This window comes from Dicentrarchus labrax, unplaced genomic scaffold (assembly GCF_905237075.1).
Source record: "Dicentrarchus labrax unplaced genomic scaffold, dlabrax2021, whole genome shotgun sequence".
NCBI lineage: Eukaryota > Metazoa > Chordata > Actinopteri > Moronidae > Dicentrarchus > Dicentrarchus labrax.
Genome location: NW_026136710.1, coordinates 15,292,783 through 15,315,581, shown reverse-complemented (window position 1 = coordinate 15,315,581; position 22,799 = coordinate 15,292,783). Strand labels below are relative to the sequence as shown.

The 22,799-nt window shown below is 38.7% G+C and overlaps 1 protein-coding gene across 1 annotated transcript in view; it reads left to right on the top strand.

Annotated features, from left to right (window-relative positions):
• The window catches only part of LOC127369980 (matrix metalloproteinase-17-like), a 67,289-nt gene that overhangs the window by 5,308 nt on the left and 39,182 nt on the right, over positions 1 to 22,799 (top strand). The window contains exons 2-3 of the mRNA XM_051411588.1: positions 20,883 to 21,015; positions 21,197 to 21,332. Coding sequence (XP_051267548.1) covers positions 20,883 to 21,015; positions 21,197 to 21,332 — 269 coding nt within the window. The remainder of the gene's footprint in view (positions 1 to 20,882; positions 21,016 to 21,196; positions 21,333 to 22,799) is intronic.

Genomic DNA, 22,799 nt, shown 5'->3' with positions numbered 1-22,799 from the left:
CATTTTACTCAGAAAATTTAGTGTAACAATACAAAATCTCAACACAGTGCAGACCTGTAGCAGGGCTGAGATGCTGAGGATTTTTAGTGTGGCAGGGCTCAGTACTAACTCGTCAAGATAGTTTCCTTGGCTAAATGAAACATGGGTCTTAGTTCTGAGTTAGCCTTGGGGGTCTGGCGGCTGACTTTAAGCCTTTTTTTCCTTTCAGTTGAGGCCGAGGACTACATTTTTGTACTACTTCCATTTATCAGCCTCTCAGAGTCTCTCATTAGCTTCAAATATCGATGTTCTGCACATTCTCTTTCTCAAAATAACAAGAAGTATTTGAAGATGAAGAAAAAAATTACGTGAGTAGTTGCAGTTAAGATTCATGATGGAATATATGTACATGTAGAATTGCAGTTCACCTAGAAAGAATGTTATAATATGCATTTTTATCAGAATTCTGAAGATGTCAGATATGAAATCTCACTACAGAACAGTAATAAATAATCTGTGACATCTGTTTTGGTGAAAATGACTGCTTGATGAGCTTGATAATAAATGAAATAGGCAAAAATTGCTGAAGTCAGACAACAAAGATTTAGTTAAAGAAATTTGGCTCCGGTTTTCCCCTATAGGGGTCAACTTGTAAAATTTGAATTTTAAAAAACGCATCATAACATAATGGTATCATTACAGCCATTGAGCTGGGGAGGAATCGGAAACAATCTAACTTTGATGCTCACATGCAAGCATCATAGCGTATTTTGTTCATAAGAACCAGGGCTATATGTTGTTTGGCAGTGAGATGGACCAATCCGTTCCTGTGCAAGCCTCACTTAAACTGGTGTTCCACTGGGAACGATAGGGTATGTTTATGTAAACCATTTAAAGGACAATTCCGGCGCAAAATGAACCTGGGGTTAATAACACATGTGTACTGAGTTGGTCCGTTCTCTGGGATATGTTTTCATGCTAATCGATCGTGACCGGTTTTAGCACAAACCGTTAATTAACTTATAACGCTAGTCAACGGGGCACAGAGTAAAGTGAAACAAAATCGCTTTTTATACCACTAACAAGGCTCAAAATAGCACCACACTTACACGGTAGCATAATGAGGGCCCCTGTGTATAAACCGAAGCATTGAGAACTTTGTAAGTGTACAGACAGTTTATTAAAAAGATAGTTTAGAACAACAGTAGTGTTCGCATATACAGGCGGGTGCTATCTTGGGAAAACAGTCAGGGGTTAGGTCATTCATGCAGATCAATGATCAAGACTTACAGCTGGCGATGTGAACTAAAACAAACGGAATTTGCTCAATATATCAGAAATAAAAGCACCGATGTAAAACACAACTTGTCTAGTGTACTTACTCAGTGGATAACTGTCCATCTGGTCCCTGCGGTATGACTCGCTGCCTCCAATTTATTTTCGGGACATGGAAAAAAGTTTCGAGTACAGCTCTGTTTATCAGAGAGGGGAAATCTGTACTGACTGTACAAAACACTGCGTCTCTTGGTTGTCGCGACGCAACAGGTCCCACTCCGTGCAACACAGGCACTCCTCTTCGGTGGCCATATAGCTTCACAATGTCTGCAGGTACACCACCAGTTTCCCGACGTTCAAGGCTGTATTGCGGCTCTCTCTCTCTCGTGGCCCTTTCACGGAGCTCCCGCAGCTCTTGAAGTGCAAACCTGGCCTAACACTACAAACCAGTCTAAAATATCTTTGTGAAACCGGCCCCTGGTGCTCTGGGGAAATTTGTTCATATATTGCATGTGCATTTCAGAGAAATATACAAAGAAACCTATTAATTCTCTTTCTGGTGTGTTACTTAATGTAGCAGTGCAGAGATTGAACTGATTTGTGGAACAATACTGCTGTGTCTGAGACTGCATCAGTTTATTTGCTTTTCCTTTTAAAAGAAAAGTGTGAATATCTAAGACATACGTTTGTAGTCACAACATGGTATAGTTCTTACCCGGTTTGATTTTACAGTAGTGATGGGTTTAATAATGTGGGCAAGTGAGTGCTGTTTTCTGCAACAGAACTGCACGCGATATAGGTTTTTTCCATTTGCTTGAGCTGACTTCATTACTTGAGCAGGCCCACTCCAGGGCTCCCCATATAGAAAACCTCAAATCAACTCCATGTGGACAGTTCTATTTTAACCCCAGGAGCCCCGCCTCTCCTTCTTGTCTTTGACCAGATCAAGGTTTTGGTTGCCATTGCTATTCAAAGGACCGACCAGATCTTGTAATTACAGTGGTTTCTGGTGTTGTGCTGGCTCGCATGCTAAAGCCTAAAATAATCCATAGCGCCGCCAACCAAACTGCCAATAGACTGCTTTAATAGCACGATCAAGAAAACCCGAAAGCAACAACAAAGCTACTCTGAAATTGCTTGCAGAAATTGGCAGAATTATAATAAATGTGGTTTTGTGTGCGTGTGCATGTCAGTCTCTTCCTGTGTGTCGCCATAAAATGTGTGTATGCACGATTGTGTGTGTGCGCGTCACTGGCACACTGGTGATCTCATAGTTTGTCTCTCATTAGCATTCGTCATTCTTTAACAAGTCACAACAGAGGGAATGATGAAAAAAAGGAAAGGGGACTGGATGAGGACGATTGCTTATCATCTGTGGATTCAACTTCAAGACGGTTATATGCTCATGATCCCATTCCTCTGAAGGTCCAAGTGAAATGAGGAGAATTAGACAGGAGGGAGGAGGAAGACTAAGATAGATTGAGTGGGTGGCAGAGATAAGCTATGTCTCCATCCAACTATCACTGGGCAATTAGGCCCACTTTCTTTCAGTCCAGTGTTGATACTCAACTTCCTATCAAGTGAATGTAATGAGCCACTAACAGTCTGCTGAATTTCAAGTGGTACTCATGATTGTGTGAATTGCAGTTCATATGATTGTGTGAATTACAGCCTAGACTAGGCTTAATGTGCAGTTGTGTTAATGTTAACAACAAGGACATGCTCCTCAAGGTTTTAGTTTAAAAATAGAGTCAAACACATGTAGAGATGAACATGCATGTGCACTTGTATGTATGTGAATGTTTGTGTGTGCATTCTTACTGGACACATGCCAGTTGCCCACATTCCTCAGCTAACACTAAAGGGACATTGCCTTCTTTGTAAGGATCACTTTAGTAACACATGGCAGCTATTTTATGGCTTTCGTGTGGGCTTTATGAACTGCGTACAAGGACAATGCATAAATACATGCTTAAGTATGTATTCCCTATATATAAGCTTTGACCTTTGAAAGTCAGTTACGAAGATATGTTCGAATACCTTAACAGAAATAAGAGAAACGCTTCACAGTTCCTGAGCTGCAGATCATTACTATTATTCAAGTCAACGTACACGTTAGTAGAATATTATAATGCCATTTTATAATCTATGCTGTCCCTGGTTTCTGTACAGGATTGGATTGACGTCTTCCATATCTTGAAGGTCACAGAGATTCTGAGCTATCTACATGCAATATTGATTACCTGATTGACAGAAAAACAATTATGTAATGGTGAATGACCTTCCGTTGTGTAGTGGTTTGAAATATCTCAAAGATGATGATGAAAAAGAGCAAAAAATGTCTTCAAACCCTGCCTAAACTGGAACTGGAGCGAATCTAATCCTTCTAAGACAATTGTGATGTTCACATAAAAATGTTTTAAATTTTGAAACTTTGTAAACATTAATTATGAAAAACATGGAAGTACTGATAATCTGAAATGTTCCCAAATGATGAAATATGCAGACACACATACAGTACAGTTAAACACACAGAGACTGTAAATGAACAAATTGAAGCTCTCTGTCAGGTGTGTGTATGTTTGTGTATGTTTTTGTGTGTAACTTTACATCCTTTTCCCTTATCCTCAGTATCGGGGGACACTGGGAGAGCTTTATTCAATCCTTGTGTTTGTGGGCTTTGGCTGGGTGCCATGCCACATTACCGCCCACAGAGAGAAGAACTTCAAAGAAGGTTCGGGGGCTTTTTCCCTCAGTGGAGCCACTGAAACTTATGCCTGTTAAATTAAGCCCCAGTTGCAGGGGGATGTTCTAATTGGTTCCAACAGTTTGTTTATCTTTAATCTCTCGCTGACATTTGTTTAGTCCTCATTCTCAGTCTCAACCCCTTTCTATCCTTAAATCATCCTTCACTCCTTAATTCAATCACAAAAATCTCATCTGCTTCATCCAAGCATCTGTACTTCTATTTGAAGATGATTTATGACCTGAAAAAAGGTTGGATATCTGATAAGGATTTTGTCTGAAATAGATGAATCTTTGATACCTGTTTGTGTGCATATTTACAGGGTTGTATGTGTATGCCTGCCTTGTGTACACTCTTTGTATTGATTGGACAGGAGTCATGATGACTTGAGGTCATATACTTGGTGCATGTGTAAAGTTACTGTGCACCGCATAGCAGCATACCGTAATAATTCATGTCTACCAAATTTCTAACTGAAATATACCCATGCCTAAAAAATACAGAGCTGATAGGACATAAATATGCACAAGGATGCCACTGGTGTATCTAGCTGGAGCTAGATTTGCTGCTGGCACAGATGAAGCAAATTTTGCCCACGGCAAACAAAATCTTCTGACGAGCCAGCAATTAACAGTCTCAGCAAAGAGGTTCCTGTGGTCCATGAAAAAAACATTTTTCAAATCACCAAACAAGGACAGGTCAGCCATTTGCATCATTCCAAACAGTATGCAGGTGTGCTTTTTAAGATTTTACTTATTACTCTAAACCATTATTAGCGGTAGCAATATTTGCATATTTGCTGGTTTAGTTTAAAAAGGTGTTATGTGCATCTAATTCTGCTTTGAAACAGATGCACTGTCTAACACAAGAAGAAACTCTCAAGTTTGGTGTGAAAATGTGAGTTTGCTCAGTTTACTCATCAAATTGTGCTTACACGTGCTTGATAATTAAGGCCCTAACTTATTCAAGTGCATGAAAAACATGTCCTGGTTCAACCTCATTTCTCCCTATAACCTGGTTTCTTTTTTGCATGGAGCCATAGTGTCTCCTTTTCTCTTCCCCTTAACTGATGTCGTCCACATTCTCTGTCCAACATTTTTCCTCACTTCTTTTTCTCCTTTTTAGTCTCCATTCTGTCTGTTTTTTTCTGCATTACTTTTTCCCCAGAGCATTGTCTGTTTCTTCTTTCTTCCCCCCTCTGTTTCTGTCTCTGTCTACCCTCTCTCTCTCTGTCATTTCCTCTTTGAATTCTAGTCTCTTTTCTGGCTCTCTACCTCTTTCTCTTAACATCTCTGTCTCTCCACCTTCCTCCTTGCTGCCTCCAGAAACAGACAGAAGTTGAGCCTCAGCTCTCTGTACAACCAGCTGTTCCTAAACCGGGGATTAGATGATTCACTTACAGTCACATCTTAATCCCTGTTGTCACGCTCTCACACACACAAACATGCAAATTAGGACAGATTTTCCTCCCAAGTGTCTAGGAAATGACATTCACACCTCAAACTGAAAACTGGGTGTCAGAGTAAGCACATCCATCAGAATGTACTATATCCCTTCAACAAGTCAGGCTTGCGTCCCATTATATGCACATTGTATATGCAGAAGAGCAATACACTTGCTGAAGGGAAGTGATTGAGTGTTTCAGCAGGGTGGCACATGGGCCATCTGCTTGCAACATAGTGGGCTGGAATCTAACTGATGTCTTTCATTGTATGCCATCCCTTTTCCCTGTCGCCTGTCTTTCCTGTTCCCTGCAGACAGTCTGAGGGAAATAGTTAAACTGTAACACATCCTAATTGAAAGTAATGTCTCAATACATTAGTGGAACAAAGCCAAACTGCTCGTTGGCCAAAACAGGTTATTTCCTGTTTTGATTTCGATTGTAAAATTTGTATTTTGAAGATGACAAAATCTAGGGCTAAAGATAAATGAGCATACATTTGCAGCTTTATGGTGAGCTATTTTGCAGCAGAACCAATGTTTAGAAAAACTGGTCACAAAAACATAAAAAGTGTTCTTTCCGCTCTGTTGGCGATTATCTGTTCTTTGGTGTCCACTCGTAAAGGGATATAAGAGCTTATATGTACTGTATTCTTTCTGACGCCTACTTGCTACAGAGGCTTTGTCACATATCTGTTAAGTAGAGGCTGTACCATGTCCATTGTAGATCCAATGGAAATATTATATATGTCCAGATAGTGCTAATTATATCAACTGGGCCAGAAAGAAAGTGATGGCATGGATGCAGATCCATTCTGTAACAAAAGGCTCCTTGTTCTAGGTTTTTCTTATTTTCTTATTGTTTTCACTAAACTCAAGTGAGCTGTCGCAACTGGATTCAGCCAGATTTGCTGATAACATGGATCTAAAATTTGTGTTTCACAGAGAAATTGAATTAGTGATCAATTTTCACAACTCATAATAGTTAAAGAAGAGGAGAGCTCAAAATGTGCTTCTGGTAATAGAAAGTGAAAAGAATAATGTGGAGAAAGCAAAAACGAGCTCCACACAATCTACATAATGTTCTGATAAAACAAAAATAGCTTTTTCTGATGGGCCGAATACAAAATTAGTAACAGAAGCACAAAGTCTGTTGCTGCCAAAACTGTCTAGTTGAGAACCAATATGAGCAGTCTACAGGCTGCAGAATGGTTAACTTTTACTGTAACAAATCGATAACAGGCAGGAGCATTTCAGACACAATTTGTCATGTTAAATATTCACTGGGTCAACATATTGTGAATCCTATCATTTTACTTGGTATTATTTGGTATCTTATTTGGTAACATTGGTATATCTTGTCTTCAAAACCATGATAAGTTATCTGTACAAGTGGCCATGTGGTCTTTGTTAGTTGAACTCAATTTCAGAGCATGAAAATAGCATTAGGAGCAGAGTCGAGGGATCTACTTTACAAACAATGTCAAACTTCTGCTGAGAGGCTTATCAGGTATCTGATATTGTCTTGTGAAAAAACTGGTCAGGAATGTGTTTATGCAGATGTTAAATGCTTTATTTTTAGGATTATATTTCTGTGAATAGATCATTTTTCTTCTGATCTGGGCATGTTAATTGGATAACTGATGATGGATCACTCATGTGGAGTAATGATGAGTCTCAAGGGCTGAGACACGCATGCTGCTACTGCTGCTGTGACTATCAAAGATCGCAGAGAACTGTGTGAGTTCAGACTTTTCTCTCTCAAATAACTTTTGATTTTCAGCGTAAAGTATGCGGGTTTGCCCTTTTTAAGGTGAGGTTTTGATCATGGTGCCCAAAACCACCGTCACAAAAGTGGTCAATGATTGTTTACTGCTTTTATATTGTGTGTTATAAAGGTTTTGAAGCTTCAGTTGTCTAGCTATGTCTCTCTCTCTCTCTCTCTCTCTCTCTCTCTCTCTCTCTCTCTCTCTCAATAAAACAATCCACAACTTTGGCTTTCATTTGTTACACTAATGAAATTCCTTATACTCATTAAAACAAATGACTTATCCAATTTAATACATACCTATCTTAATTCCAACAGTGGATGTCCCTAAACCTTTTGCTAAGTCTAATAAAGTAATTCCAGGCCAGTTTGAGATTATATTTATTTATATTAATTTGGCAGATATGATAGTTAATGAAAACATAAATTGGGCACTCGATGAAAAAATAATGGTTGGCATGGCTTTTTAAAAATTGACTTGGAGGATTGTAAGCAATTAGAAAATGGAGTGCAAGCTGTAAACCCTGGATACACACATGCATGGGAAAGAAGGAGAGAGAGGTCATGTTCAGTTTAAAGCAGTGAGAGGAAAGGTGAGGAAAATGCATCAGAGTAGACAAATGATTTCTAGGCATGGATTAATCCTCACTCTCTTACCGCCTGGCAATCCAGCCTCAATTTTCTGTTCGATTAAACGTGTCATTCAGGCTGCATGTCACCCCCAATTTCCCTCTCTTTCAATCCCCCCTATATTCTCCCGCTTTGATCGTATCTGTTTGCACAAATGAGACTAAATCCTTCAATTATTTGGTGAATTGTGTTTACGCTCAGGTTATGCCATTGGAATGGTTTTTAGGAGCTTCTCGGTCAAACACACTTAGGCTTTCATTCCTTGGATCCTCCTACATCGTCCCAGTGTAATACTTTAAGTAAACCACCTCTCTCTGAATAAGCTGGTGATACAAATTGGGAAGCAGCTAAAACTTTAAATAATGAAATAATGATCTTTGCGCTGACACCCTTGGATGTTCTGATAAGATTTGGCTGAGAGAAATCTCCCCACTGGAGAGCAACATAAGAAGCAGAGGATTGCTTGATGTGAGACTTTTACATCTGTGTGATATGTGTTAGTTCGCTTATTTGTCATTTGAGTTGAGATTTTGCTCTCTCTGTTGTCAAAGCTGTTTTCTATAGTAGGCAGGAATTCATTTTCGGGTATTTTCGTTACTGCATTTGGAGATCTAACCACTCACATCATGATATTAACTACTTAATATCATCTTGCCAGTCATATACATAAGCAGACACTTAGTATCATATCTGCACCAAATATGATTATGAAACCACCTTCTTCCAACACATGATTTTGTTGAAACAGGTACTTCAAGTGTGAGGATCAGTCTTCATTCTTGAAGCATTTCCTCTTGTAGAAGTGAAAAATGAGATGGTTCCACTGCAGCATAATGTAGATGTTTGGTAATGGTATGTTTTGAAGTACAGGAAATTAATTCTGCCTGTCAATCACATACTCGCACACACTGATATTTTCTGGCTGTTAACATTTTCCAGCTCCTCGTGACATTTCCAGTAGTTCTTGGCTGCTTGCCCTATGGTTCAGTTCCCAGTCCTTTCCAAAACGTGTAAAAATGGGCTTCCTAAACCTATTTTGGGTTAATTATAACCTCTAAAAGACGCACAATAAACAGCACTGAAGTAACTGGAGAACCTAGCAACATTAAGGCTACAAAGAATCCGTAATGCAATGTAACAGGCTCTCTCTGAAGTGCAGGAATGGATACTCACTACATTCAGAGAGAGAGAGAGATGCGCCCAATATAATGCAGTTGTGAACAGAAAAATGTCTAGTCCCCACTCCAGAAAGAAATATCATGTTCTATTCTACAAGTGCAGCTGTGTCTGATGTTTTCTCACATGTTGGAAATACTAGGAGAGGGGTTGTGCCTGCAGAGTGTGCAGGAGGAAGAAGTAGGGCTGGGTACCAGTAACGATACCAATACCTTGACCTTGACTAACGATTTCATAAAACTAATTTTAACATTATACATTATGGTACAATTACTCACTTTAAAGGAGGAAGCTGTTCAAAGACCTGGGAGCAGCTGGAGAAAATGTCTTTACTCTGTGCACTTTACTCAAGCTGGACGACTGGACTAAAATGATGGAATAAAACTGTACAGTATTGGATTATATTAAAACTATAAATAACTGTTAAAGGAACATGAATAACAAACAGTATTGCAGCCGTATGTTTAGTCAAACCCGAAGAAGAAGTGAGGGGAATGACTGTGTGGGGGACGTTTATGGTACAGGGAAATAGTGGCAGAGTGAGACTTCTTACTGTTACTGTTAAAGACCAGGTACCCTGGGTCTGACAACAATCCACCGGCAGCTTTGGTGTGTTTCCCTCCTTTTAGTTGTCGTTCTATAAACAACACTATGCCGTCTGAAATGCTCTCTGGCCCCGCTTTAGTGAGGATAGGATACGCTGCGGTTTCCATCTCACAATAAGGTGAATGTACTTAACAATGAGAAGATACAAGTTCTCACAGGAAGCACACAGTTTACTAGTTGTCTGTGTATATAAGCAGCTTGTGGTAAACAAAAAAAAAAGTAAGCCCATCTATGTGCACATATATATATATATATATATATATATATGTCTAAATTTAGTTTTTTGTTTTTGCTGTCGTATTGAATTAGGTATCAAGAATTGTAGAATTTCACTGCTATGAGTATCGACTAAATTTCTGGTATTGTGACATCTCTACTCTTCACTGCTGTCCACAGCAGAATTTGACCAAAACAGTCCATGGAGAAATTCACTTGAGCAAAATTGTGTTCTGTACAGCTCCCATAATAAATCTTTACTTTCCCAACATGTGGTGAGATTTATGAAGACAGTTCCAATGTCCGAGACTGTTCCAAAAGTCTTGGATATGCCTTTTTTTTAATAAAGATATAAGGACATTTTGACATGTCAGAATAGGAAAAGCACAGGTGTGAATAATAGCAAGTAAGTAAGTAAAGCTTTATTTATACAGTTACAACGTGCTTCACAAACAAACAAATATAAACAAACACATACATTTACATGTATATGTACATATATGCGTATATACGTACATACACAATCATGCATACATAGGGTCATATAGATCATATAGATACTAACACATGGAAGAATAATACAAGAAGAAAAGAATAAATTAAAAAAGAGATGAGAAAAATATGTAAACAAACGAAAGGAGATCTATAAAAAGGCTTGCCTATAGAGATGGGTTGTGAGGAGCCGCTTTAAACAGTCCACGGATTCAGCAAACCTGAGTGATTGGGGAAGATGATTCCACAGTGTCGGGGCTAAAACAGCAAAGGCACGGTCACTCTTAGTGGGGAATGGATAAAAGGGCAAGATTTGAGGAGCACAGTGGTCGAGGAGTAGAATGAGGAGCAAGGAAATCTGAAATGTAACTGAGGGCAAGGTCAAAGAAGTGCCTTATATGTAATCAGCAGGATATTGTAGTTGATTCTGAGGTTTTACAGGAAGCCAACAGAGGAATGCGAGAACTGGAGTAATGTGGGACTGACGGCTGGTTCTGGTTAAAAGTCTGGCGGCTGCATTTTGGCCTAACTGTAAACGATTTAAGGAAGCTTGACTGAGGCACGTGTAGAGGGAATTACAGTAATCTAGATGGGAGAAGGTTTGAATTATTAGTTTAAGATCTCTCGAAGACAGGAAGCATCTGATTTTTGCTATGTTTCGTAACTGAATGAAACATAACTGGACAAGTTTTGTAACATGATGGTCAAATGTCATATGCTGGTCAAAGATGATACCAAGATTCTTAGCAGTAGGTTTGATATTTGTGCGTAATGATCCAATAAACTGATCAACTGCAGTGACAAAACTGTTAGGTCCAATTAAAAGGATTTCAGTGTTGTCAGGACCCCTGAGAGATGCCACACAGCAGGGGAGCAGAGGAGGATACATGATTATGTATGTAGACATTAAAGCATCTATTAGTCAAAGGAATGAACCCAGTTTAAAGCTGTACCAGAACTGCCACCCCAGTTCTGTAATCTATCAAGTAAAATGGCATGATCGATCATCATCGGATAAAATTCATGATGGCTGAATTCCATTTAGCTGCTTCAGTTTCAGTGTCCTGCTATTGTGCATGCTGGCTGATTGGCTCACTGTTGTGATACAAGGCATTCTGGGAATTTTTGGTTGAACCAGTTGTTGTTTCCCATCACAATAATACACTGGGCTTTAGAAGTAAGCTCACAAGAGGTGCAGAAAGGTACATTTAGGATATGTTAAATTGATTGATCGACGCAGATTATTTTGCAGCATATCTTTGAACAAGCTCCGGTTTGCTATAAACAGTGTTTGACTTTTGGCAACACATTCATCCCTTTAATCCTACCACTAACTTAGGTGAAATATACAACCTAAAAACTAAGAGACAGCAGCCGCAGGCTTAGTATCTAGTCCATTTCTTTTTGTGTTCTTTTATTTTCTTACTTCTTTTCTTACTTCTTCTTTCTTTTATTCTTATAGTCATTACTTTGTGTGCACATCACATTTTCTGCTCTGAACAGCTCCCCCTCTTTCTTCCAAAAGCAAAAACAAAAGCCTTCATGCTTTGTTGTCAGCAGAAAGCACCCAAGAGGCAAGGGGAAGTTTCATCCGTAATTGGCATTAATTAATGGACCAACATGATGGTATCTCAAAACTTTAATGCAGCACTCACTTTTCAAAACTTTTTTCTTCTATTGCCGGGCAGCTTTATAACCTTTAAAAGTCCGGCAGGTTGGCCAAAGGTCTGACCTCATCCTCGAGATAGCAAGGAACAATATAAACACTATAATGGACTGTGCTACTTCATTACCCTTTGAGAGTCAGTGAGGTCTTAAGGTTAAATGTCTCCCAGTGACTCATTTCCTGTCCGTAAGGCTGAAGATGGAGGGACTCTGCAGCTGTTCATTAGGGCTAAACAGGGAGGTTTTGTGGAAGAGGCCACATGCACGGGGCAACTGATTGTGCTTTTGACGGACTGACAGACGTACAATGTACGAATGTACGATGTCACAGTCAACATCAGTGAAAATGAATTAATGAGCCAAGTGAGAGACTGATACTGCAGTTTGTGGTCCATTCGTGTAATATTGTACAGTACGCTGTTACAACAATGACTCCTCCATTTCCAAACACAAGATGCATTGTTTCTATTTGAAAAAGTTCAACAAGAGCGACCTTTGACCTGTGAGTCTGCCAGAGCCAACTGGAGCTCACACTGGAACAGGAAACTTGTTTGTTAGCGCAGGAGTTGCATGTGTGTCAAAAGTGAATGAGAAATGAGTGAATATTTGCAGGGGCTGGTGCGAGTGTGAAAATGCCTTAAGAAGAGTTAGGATAAAGTTGGTAGCAAGATGTTAATATTTACCTTTTGTGCACTATGTCAGCACTAATCTTGAAAATATGAGGATACACATGTCTAAGGGATTCTTAAACGGCATTATTAACTAATCTGGGTTTTACATGAGTCACCTCCCATTCTCAGACAATGCACACAATAACCAAGCGACCCAATCACAGTTGCGGTCTGCTGTCTACATGTACTCAAGGTACTCGAGATGTTCAAAAGGGTGCGGCGTAGGTTACGTACCCATGGCGTAGATTGGACTCCTAAGTATAAATCAGGCTATACTCTTTAATATATTGCTAACAATACACTGTCATGGCTTGTAAGTTAGCAGAAATTTTGTTTACTTGTTCTCTCGTTTCCTTGCTTGTATTTGTTACCAGAGCCAAGCCTGCTGGAGGCTGTCAGTCAGACACAGACACTTAATATTTCCCCAAAGACCTTTTATACTTCTTTTAATCATAAAAAACTATGATAGATGTAGACTACCTTTAAAAAAACATGTTGACATTATATTTCTCAGTCAAATATAATGTCAATATGTATTTCAAAGATAGTGTCTAATGCATGGAGAGAAATTAATGTGATTTCAGTTGGACTGTAAACCTTTGTTCAGTCCTTTCCGTCTGTGTGGCCATAGCCAAACTCAGGAATTAGTTGTTCTCATTCCCGCATTTTTCTGTTTCTGATGTCAGACAGTAGAAGCCAGCGTTTCAGGCTTTCAGGCTTTTTTTTCTGGCTTTGGTGAGGGATGCAAAACATGAATACAGACAGATTTGAAATGTATTTGCATTAACAAAGCACAAAGTTATTAAACTCTGTCCTTTTCTGCTTCAGACTCACTCACCCACACACTGTCTCTCCGTCTCAACTCTCCCATTTCAAATGCTACACTGATCACCAATGCATCGGCAATTCTGCAACGCTTCACGTCTGTGCCCATATTAATCATTGTCTCACACACATGAAGCTTGGCTTTCTACTTCAATTTTTTTTTTCTTGGTTTGGACAATCAGCTTTGCTGCAGAAAGTCAGTGAGCAGTACCCTCTCACTGTTTTTTTTGTCCACAGCTACACATATTGAGAAACAGATGAATTAGGGAAAGTCGAGCTCAGACAGCACTGCATCCTATTGCCAACAGGCTCTATATATACATAAACACTAATATACCATACCATACTATAAATACCATAAACTCTAATGAGGTGAAGAAAGATGTAGGCCTACTTAATGTCACTACTAAATTCTCTGCTAGGACTATTTGTAGGCCCTATATTCTCTTTCCGTCTGTCTTCTTTCACTCTGAATATTTCTTAGGATTTTGTAGCTTCTTGTGTACTCCAGACTTTTCTGAATTAAAGGATTACAGGGACCAGGGTTCAGGATTAGGGAGATAAATTATCCTTCACATCAAGATACTGTAGCACACACTGGGAGTAAGTCAAACCCTGCAAAACCCACTCTACTACTCAATTACGTGTGTGAAAGTGAAAGGCAGAATGCATGTGCAGCATGTGTTAGGTTCTCTGTTATCATTGTTTTAATGTGGATATAAATAAAAGATTTGACCCTGTGTATGTGTAATGTGTATGCAAGAACTCTCGTGTTAGTGCATTAGCGTGTGTGTTTGCATACTTAGATTAATGAACTGTCTATTGTAGAATGAGGTCCTCAAGACCTGTTTTCAGGCTCCCAGCTAAAAAGGGACAGTGAAAAGGATCTATTGGTAGTCATATCCACATATTTTCAGAACATTTTAAACTTTTCACTTCGAAGTGAATATGCATATGCAGGCATGTTTTCAAACTATTCCATGTACCTACAGGTGGTGGAAATGTACCTAGAAATGCACCAATGCAGCAACAAAGGCAGTAAAGAAGACTGCTAGCAAGTAAACAAAGCAGGACTTGCAAATGTTTTATGAGACAAAGTTTTATGGGGAAGGAAATACATTCAGCACATTTAGAGACCACAAGGATACACACAGTTACTGATGTGCATCCTCTCCGACATGCATCACAATGCATTGTCGATGATCCAATACATTAAAGATACATATGAAGCAAGTAACAATACAATGCAACTCACCCCTATTGCGAAGCAGTGCAGTTCAACATGATTTGATTAAACACAATAGCACACGATGCTATACTATTCAATATGGTACAGATAGTTGGATTTTATTTCTTTGGTTCTTCTTAAGCAGCTTGAGAAACAGTTTGAAGATCAGCAATCAATTTAGATATAAAATGATTTACCAGTGTAAAGATATTAGAAACTTTGCATCCTGAGTTAATCTCAAATTGTATCTGGTGCACTTTTTTTTAAATTGAGGCAATCATATTACTATCTTACCATCCTTACACACAATGCATTTTGGTGAGAAACATGACTCTAAACAGAAACTTCCCTTTCCAAGTGGCACCCAGGTAATTGGAGTTTGAGTCCAGTGATATTGTGATACAGTTTATTTTGATGAAATTCAATTCAGAAATTGTTTATAGATAAAATAACCAATTGGTTTTTCGTCTAATCCAGTGAAGTAAATACCTGAGATCAAAGTAGGACTACTCCATCAAATGAATGCAAAAATCCTGTAAATCCAATCCAATCCAAAAAGTCCTGAGGCCTGTTTCTTAAAAGTGACTCGAAAGCATTTCACAAAGGGGTGCAGCGTCACATTTAAGAAATAACTGTTGCTTGCCAATCACAGATAAATGTGTGAGCCCTACAGGGCTCTTGCATGTTCATACATGAGTCACAAGTTCTGCATTTGAATTTGTACATTTGAAATATAAATTGCAGAGAGTGAAAATAATTTAATGTCGCAAATTTGGTGAAATGGGCCCCTGCTCCCTGATTTCTGACATTGCTACATAGCAAAGAAGGGCTTGCTACCTTGGTATAAACAGTAACATCTCTGATAGCTGATAGATCTATATTGTCTCATAATATAGATCATCATACTACCGATCCAAGGCACTTGAGGTATCCAGAACATAGGAAAAGTAAGAAAAGAGCGTTCTGAATTCAACAGATTTGGTAGAAAGGATGCCTTAAGACTGAGAGCTCAATCTGCTGGGGTTACATGCTGGGGAAAATTGACTGTTGCAGTAGGTGGTACATCAACAGACGAGTTTGGTCTAGGAGGCTTTCTAATTGTACCACAGTGAAGTGCATCAGTGCAGGCCTGTCTCCCACGAACAGTACAGTAAAAAGGGAAGGAAAACATGGGGGTGTCATTTTTTTCAGAGCACTAGACGGACTCACTAATGACATTTCCAAACAAACATGACTGTAAGAGTCGAAGAAGTAATCTGGAAATCTTAAATATTCCTCTGTAACATTAAATATGAATGACTATATAAGCAGCAATTGAAGTTAAAGTTTGCAAAAAATAATAATAATCATAAATTATTACTTTCTATAATTATTTACATTCAAAATCTTAGCTAATCTGCTTCAACAGAGCGGCATGGGGGTTGGTTTGATCCAATTTGAGTGAAGTACAGAAATTTGAAGTAACGAAAGTTGTTCCTACATAGGCAAACAGTTGTGTGTTCATAGTAAGCTGACTGAGAGAAATGGGTTCTCAAGCACTATAAAGCTGGAGTGCAGGTCTTTTACATATAAAGGAACGTCTGCCTCGCCAAACAAAGTCACACAATGCTGATTAAACATATCACTGCCAGGTAAATATCTTGGTATTCGAAGTATACCAGGTGTCTGCAGTAACATTCCAGCACTGGCGCCCTGGTAGTGATGCGTTTTACATCAACCAGCCATGATTGGTTTGTCAGAACTGAAGGGGGGAGCAACTGTAGCGACGGAGGCTACAGCTGGTGGAATACGTTAAAAGCTTTGAGGTGCCTTAAGATAACCATAAAAAGGTTATTAGGGTATTTATGGTTGTGTTTATAGCTATAGCTATTGTAGGGAAAAAAGATACAGATACTGGAGTTTAAACAAAACGGCATGTGACTTCCTTCTTATTTCATTTTATAGGAACATATTTCAAAGTTTTATTGGGGAAGCTTGAACACACCAATCAAATTAGTATGATAACACACCAGGACTGTGCAGGTCATTTGAGCAGCAAGAAAGCTAAGTGGTAAAGACCCCCTGGGCCTGAGTTGGGACATGGGGTCAAGCCCCCACGTCAGCAAGCATTTGCTCTACTGAAGTCTTTGAATAGTAAGCTTCAGGGCTGGACTGCAGCTGAGCCAGAGCTCTGAATTCCCCTCTAGAGAGAAAACACAGAGGAGAAAGTTATCGTGGTTGTTTCCATTGAGTCTGTCAGTCTTATTATAAATGGAGAAGAATTGCCCTATACAACATTTAAGCCTGTCACTCATCATACAGGCAAACCCATCTCGAGTGCAGCTTGTTTGCATTTACCGAAGTGTGCCTCTTTCCATTCTATGCATTTAAGGATGTATTGCACAAATAACAGTTGGTTATTTGACAATACATAAACACTAGAGGGATCAATAAAGGATCAGTTAACTAGGTCTGACTTTTGTAATACCAAACAGAAGACAATGTGAAGTTATGGCTATGTACCCATCAAACCTGAACTCAATGTACCATTCACTGATATCAATAGCAGTCCAGCTCTTTCATTTCACGAGTATGTTGAATTAATCCTCAATTTTATTTTCAGTTTTTTTATGTACTTGGGTTAATAAAGGTTTTGATTTCAGGATCACTGCATTTTGATTTCTTTGATTATTTTCTAAGCTTACTGATCTTATGCAAATCGCAGCACTTGACACAGCTCTCCTTCACTTGCCAAACACGTTCAGGCAGTCGTATTGTTGCTGATTGTTGAATAAATTGCTGCATTATTAGATCAGATACTAATTACACACATTTGAAGTGCACTTTATTATGCATAAATCTTTGCCAAAAATAAGGTTAAGGTGTCTTCTTTAAACTGCTACTGTTATTTTGTCACATTTGTCCAAAGCCAGTACATATACAATTTGAAATTTTTCTTCAGATAACCTTAAAGTCTTGATTATTTTTTGACAGAGAACGTTTATTTGTATATGTATTTGCTCTCCTCTATCTTTTTTCCACATATACTTTTAGCTTCCTGAATACATAATTAGTTGTTTTGTCGCTTGAAGCAGTGCTTGAACTTGACACTGTGTCATTCAAGATGTTCTTTAGTTCTGCTTTACAAGCACAAGACAGTAAAATAGTCCACATTCTTATTTTACACTGGACACAACACAGCAATCAAAACACTGCTGCAATTGTTGAAGCAAACACTGTAGTAGCAAAGGCTCTAAGAAATGCTTTTCATTTGGGATGCAGTACGGTGATAAACTGGTGTTGGACATTACTTTTTTTCGCATTCAGGATGTGTATGTATACACACACATATGTATGTTTGAGTCTGTGCTTAACTGTGTATCTTAACAAAAAACAGTCCGTCATCTGTGTCTTCTTTTTGTTGGACATTTGGAGAAGGTGAATTTGGCCAGGCCAGATTCTGTGTTTTTTTCCCCCTCTCTGCGCTCATTTACCTTATTTCTCTTATTATCATTTCAAGGGTGAAAACCCCTGGAGAAAATACTTTTTTTTTGGTTTATTAAATTTGAGATGCTTGTAAATTATTGTAAATTTATTTAAACCGTTAACATTTATTTCTCCTTTGTTCTTACACTCTCTTACACTTTTTGTCTTTTATATCTGAGGGTGAAATGTTGCTACTTTATTGTGAGTGTGGTTAAATGTATTGTTCTCCTTATCCAGTAATTTAGTATTTTTAGTTTCTCTGTTTGAACTTGTGTGCAGCCTTTTTAAAAGTACACCCACTCCACCTAAACACAGTGACATCCCTGTATATAATTTAGCAGTGTTCAGCATGTTACTGAACTCGTTGGCAGGTTTTACAGCTTTTTCCCCCCAGTGAGCTACGATGTCAGGGTTTAAATTAGTTGCTGGCTCTACAAAAAAGTTTGATGCAGTTTGAGTTTATGAGTAGTGTGTGAAAACAGGGAGTTGTGGTTTTGTAGACAGCACAGATGTAATCCATCACTTGCACACCTTGCTTGAAGAGAAGAATAACTTAATCCTCCTCTCGTCTGTATGGATGCATGCACATTCACACAGTGCACACAGTTTGAATTAAAGATAATTTCAGATTGAGTATAACTTGTTTCTCATTTTTATATGGCCGTCATATTTATCTGTCAGAAATCACTGAGATTTGGCTGCAAAGCTGTAATCAGACCAGCAGTTTAGATGAACCACTTTATTTGGAGGTAAACTCGAAAGTGAGTGCACCCAAAATGTTGGTAATAATCCCTCATTGCACATGAAAACACTCCATGCACAACAACAGGAATTCAGGTATGTTGAACCAGGATGTCACAAATCTATACCTATTTGTACAGTATGTGCTACAAATTGTAATACTGTACACTATTTGTACAAAAAAAATATAAAATCAATATTATCTACAAAATGTTTTTTCTTCACGTCTGAAACTTACTGTTTGTATTCCAACATTTGGCATCTGGAGCTCTCTTAGCACCATTCACAATGTATTTATTTTCTTTAAGCTATGAGCAGCTACTCCATTTCCTTTGCGCTTTGCCTTGTGGAGGATTAGTGTCCATGAACAGCACACTCAAAAATCCCCCCTATTTAGTACACATGCTTTATACTAGGTTTTGTACTTAATTTAATCACTTTTCCCACAATACATACTCAAACCTGCTTAGAATTAGTGTGGATTTGGGACACAGCGACAGTCTGTAAACTGTGATGGATGTTTAAAACAGACAAATTCGGATAATACATTTTGTTTTATTCTTCCAAATAAGCTTGGCTAACCATGGAGTTTAAAACCTATACCTATTGTCTAAAAACTCACGTGTCTTGCCACATCTGACTTATTTTTAGTGTTGTTGGTCAGTACAATGGTAACACTGAAGACTCTGCCATCACTTGTGTTCTTTGATTCATAGAGTCAATTTACCTTCCTTGCTTTCTTTTAAGTTCTTTGACCTCTCCCGCTTACTCCTGGCATTACAGTTTGAAACTTTTTCAGGAAATAGTTATTGTTTTTCATCCTGCCTGATGTTGCTAAGGGTCAATTCAATTTCCCTGTAAACCTTTCCCAAGCCCTCTGCAGGGATGGCAAAGGTAAGGATGAGGAGGCAATTATCAGCCAGCAGAGTTAGTCATTGAGTTATTGGGATTTTCCCGGCATTGCTATCGGTCCACGTAACTTACCTCTGATGAGTTCTGATCAAAAACCTTTTTTACTTTTTTTTAAATCTGTCATCTCTTACATGCTGTCAGATCATGAGGAGGGAGGGGGAGGCTTTAGTGGAGTGAAGACAGATGAAGGGAAGAAACAAGATAAAGAAAGATTTCAGAGGAGAAAAGGCAAGAGCGAAAGAGCAATGCTTAAGTTGCAGCTCAGATCTTACTTGTACCAAAATCAATCAAGGCAGTCAGTTAGGTTGCATTGATTGGCAGTAGCTTCATTGGTCCCAAATGGATATGGAGTTGCAGTGTTACCCTTATATATATGCCTTCTATTTTTGCAGGAGTATGTTTCTTTTTAAGAACCTGTGTATATGCGTGCGTGTGTGTGTGTGTGTGTGTGTGTGTGTGTGTGTGTGTGTGTGTGTGTGTGTCTACACTTGTATTATTCATGTAAAAAAAAAAACTTCACACAGGCACGTTGTGGGGACACAACTCACATCTGGTGTTAAAAAGCTGTCCTCACAAAGTAAATCATTTCATTTTAGGGCTACAACTTGGCCTTAATTAATGGGTTAATGTATGGCTTATGGTTAAGGTAAAGGTAAGCCTACATCAACAACACATCACAAATGACAAAAACAAATGTGTATTTGAATGGTGATGGCGGAACTACATTTGTCTGTTTTTAGACACTACTATCTAACAATCTCTGTCTTTAATGATATATAAATAGGTTGCTTACACGGACATACACACATGCACAGATGGTGAAATGACACCTTAAGTACTGTAATTTATTAATAATTCAACATGCAATTGAATTGCGTCTTTGTTGAACTTCTCAAAACCTGAATGTGCACATGTGCTCAGACACATTAGTTTCCACAGACAGTAAACATGAACAGGTGTCAACCTTCTCAGGAGCTTTGGGATACTTTGAGTCCTTGAAATGCCTGTGATGACTCTTGAACTCTGTGTCTACTGTTTCCCTTCCAGGACTGGCTGAGTAAGTTTGGCTACCTCCCGCCCCCTGACCCAGTGACTGGTCAGCTTCAGACCAAGGAGGCCCTGACCAAGGCTATCAAAGCCATGCAGAAGTTTGGAGGGCTGAAGGAGACCGGAGTCTTTGGTATGTAGCTGTTTGTTTATGGGGGAATCATGTGGGAGAGTTGATACTTTGACTGGATGAAGGCAAAATTATGAAAACGAACGATTTAATCAAACCCAAAAAATCACCCCAAGTAGCCTCAGAAATTCCCATAAAGTTGAATAAGCATCTCTCTGACACAACAATCTCATCTCCTCTTTAGACCAAGCCACGCTGGGCCTAATGAAAACACCCAGATGTTCTCTGCCAGATGTGTCTGAGGCAGAGGTGACAATGGGCCGCAGGAAACGAGGCCTGACTCCTCAGAACAAATGGAATAAGAGACATCTATCCTGGAGGTAGGAAACACTGAATTGTCTAATAGAAAAATATGTTGCTATCATTACAATACTGTACATTACAGATTAAAAATAGAGCTAGATAAAAGGTGCCGTAGGTTACACTCTTTATCAGTACTATATATAACGAAAAGATTTTTTTTTTTTTTTTTTATCTTAAAAAAGATCATGGTTATATTTTTTAGGTACTCTGTGACTGAAAGGCCTACTGAGTTTCAAATTGTAATTTTAAATGTTTGAACGGTATAAATATTCGGTGGTTATCCCTGTATCACTCTTAAGGCTCTAAAGTACTGTTATAAATTTTAGGGTTCATACTAAAGTTTAATATTGATTATGTAAAGGAGACTCATCCAGTTGAATTTGTTTATTGCAATTTGTGTAATCGGTGTAATCTAAGCCTAATGCAGTTCTGGACAGACTCAGTCCAGTACATCACACCAGTGCAGTGCTGTCAGCAGTAAGTCAGAAATACCCCCCTTCCACTCCCATCACATCTGTGCATCCTCTGATAGATTGCATTAGAGGACTCTTCCTAGAGCCGGAAATCTTTTGCTCTCCAGATCAATTCTGGCTGAAAGGAAGGGCATTTTGTAAAAGTGGCAAGCTGATTAGAGAGGCCTAACACGTCTGTCCTCTCAGAGGATGTACAAAGACTCAGATTCCTCATTAAACTTATGAAATAAAATGCTGTTTAAGTGATTAAGTGAAATTTGCTATTTACTAGAATTTCCTCACTATTGCAACAAGGTACAGGAAATTATTTCTTAATTAGAATGGATTCCAATGGTCACCAAGAGTCACTGCAAAAACATAGTATCAGAAACTTAGTTAAAAACCATAGAAACTCCTTAGAGCAGTCCTGCAGTATAATCCAATTCTCTGTTGCTAACGGCCTATGTTCAGAAAGTTCAAACCTCTACACAATATTGCAAGATGCACTTGTCACATAATCGACTCCACATTTCTCAGACACTTCATCAGAAGTAGTGTATTTAATAAAATATTTGTAAAGAGGGGATGATTGCAATGAACTGAACATGAAGATCAAGAAGAAGAAGATAGTAGAGAAGTGGATAATGCTGCTGGAGTGATATGAGAAGTTCTGACCAAGACTCTGGCTCACTGGTGGAATCAGTTCTGACTGTTGTGACTCAAAGCTGACGAAAGCTGCTTTTCTCTACAAGCATCATACAGACTTTATAGAGCCACCTTTAAAGCTTAGTGGTGTTGAGTGTTAGATAAAAGCTAGATTCATGGTGCAGTGTTCTTCGAATGCTAATAAAGCCATATGTATGACTCCCAAAGAACAAAGAGAGAGGGATGTTTTCTAGTTTTCCTGTGGTTAAAATATGATCATCCGTGACCACCTGAGAAACCATAGCATAGGGTTTGACAGTAGAGGGGGAGGCAGTGAAACATATGGTTTGTCTGAGCTATTTCACACAAGCTATCAAGGCTGATTTA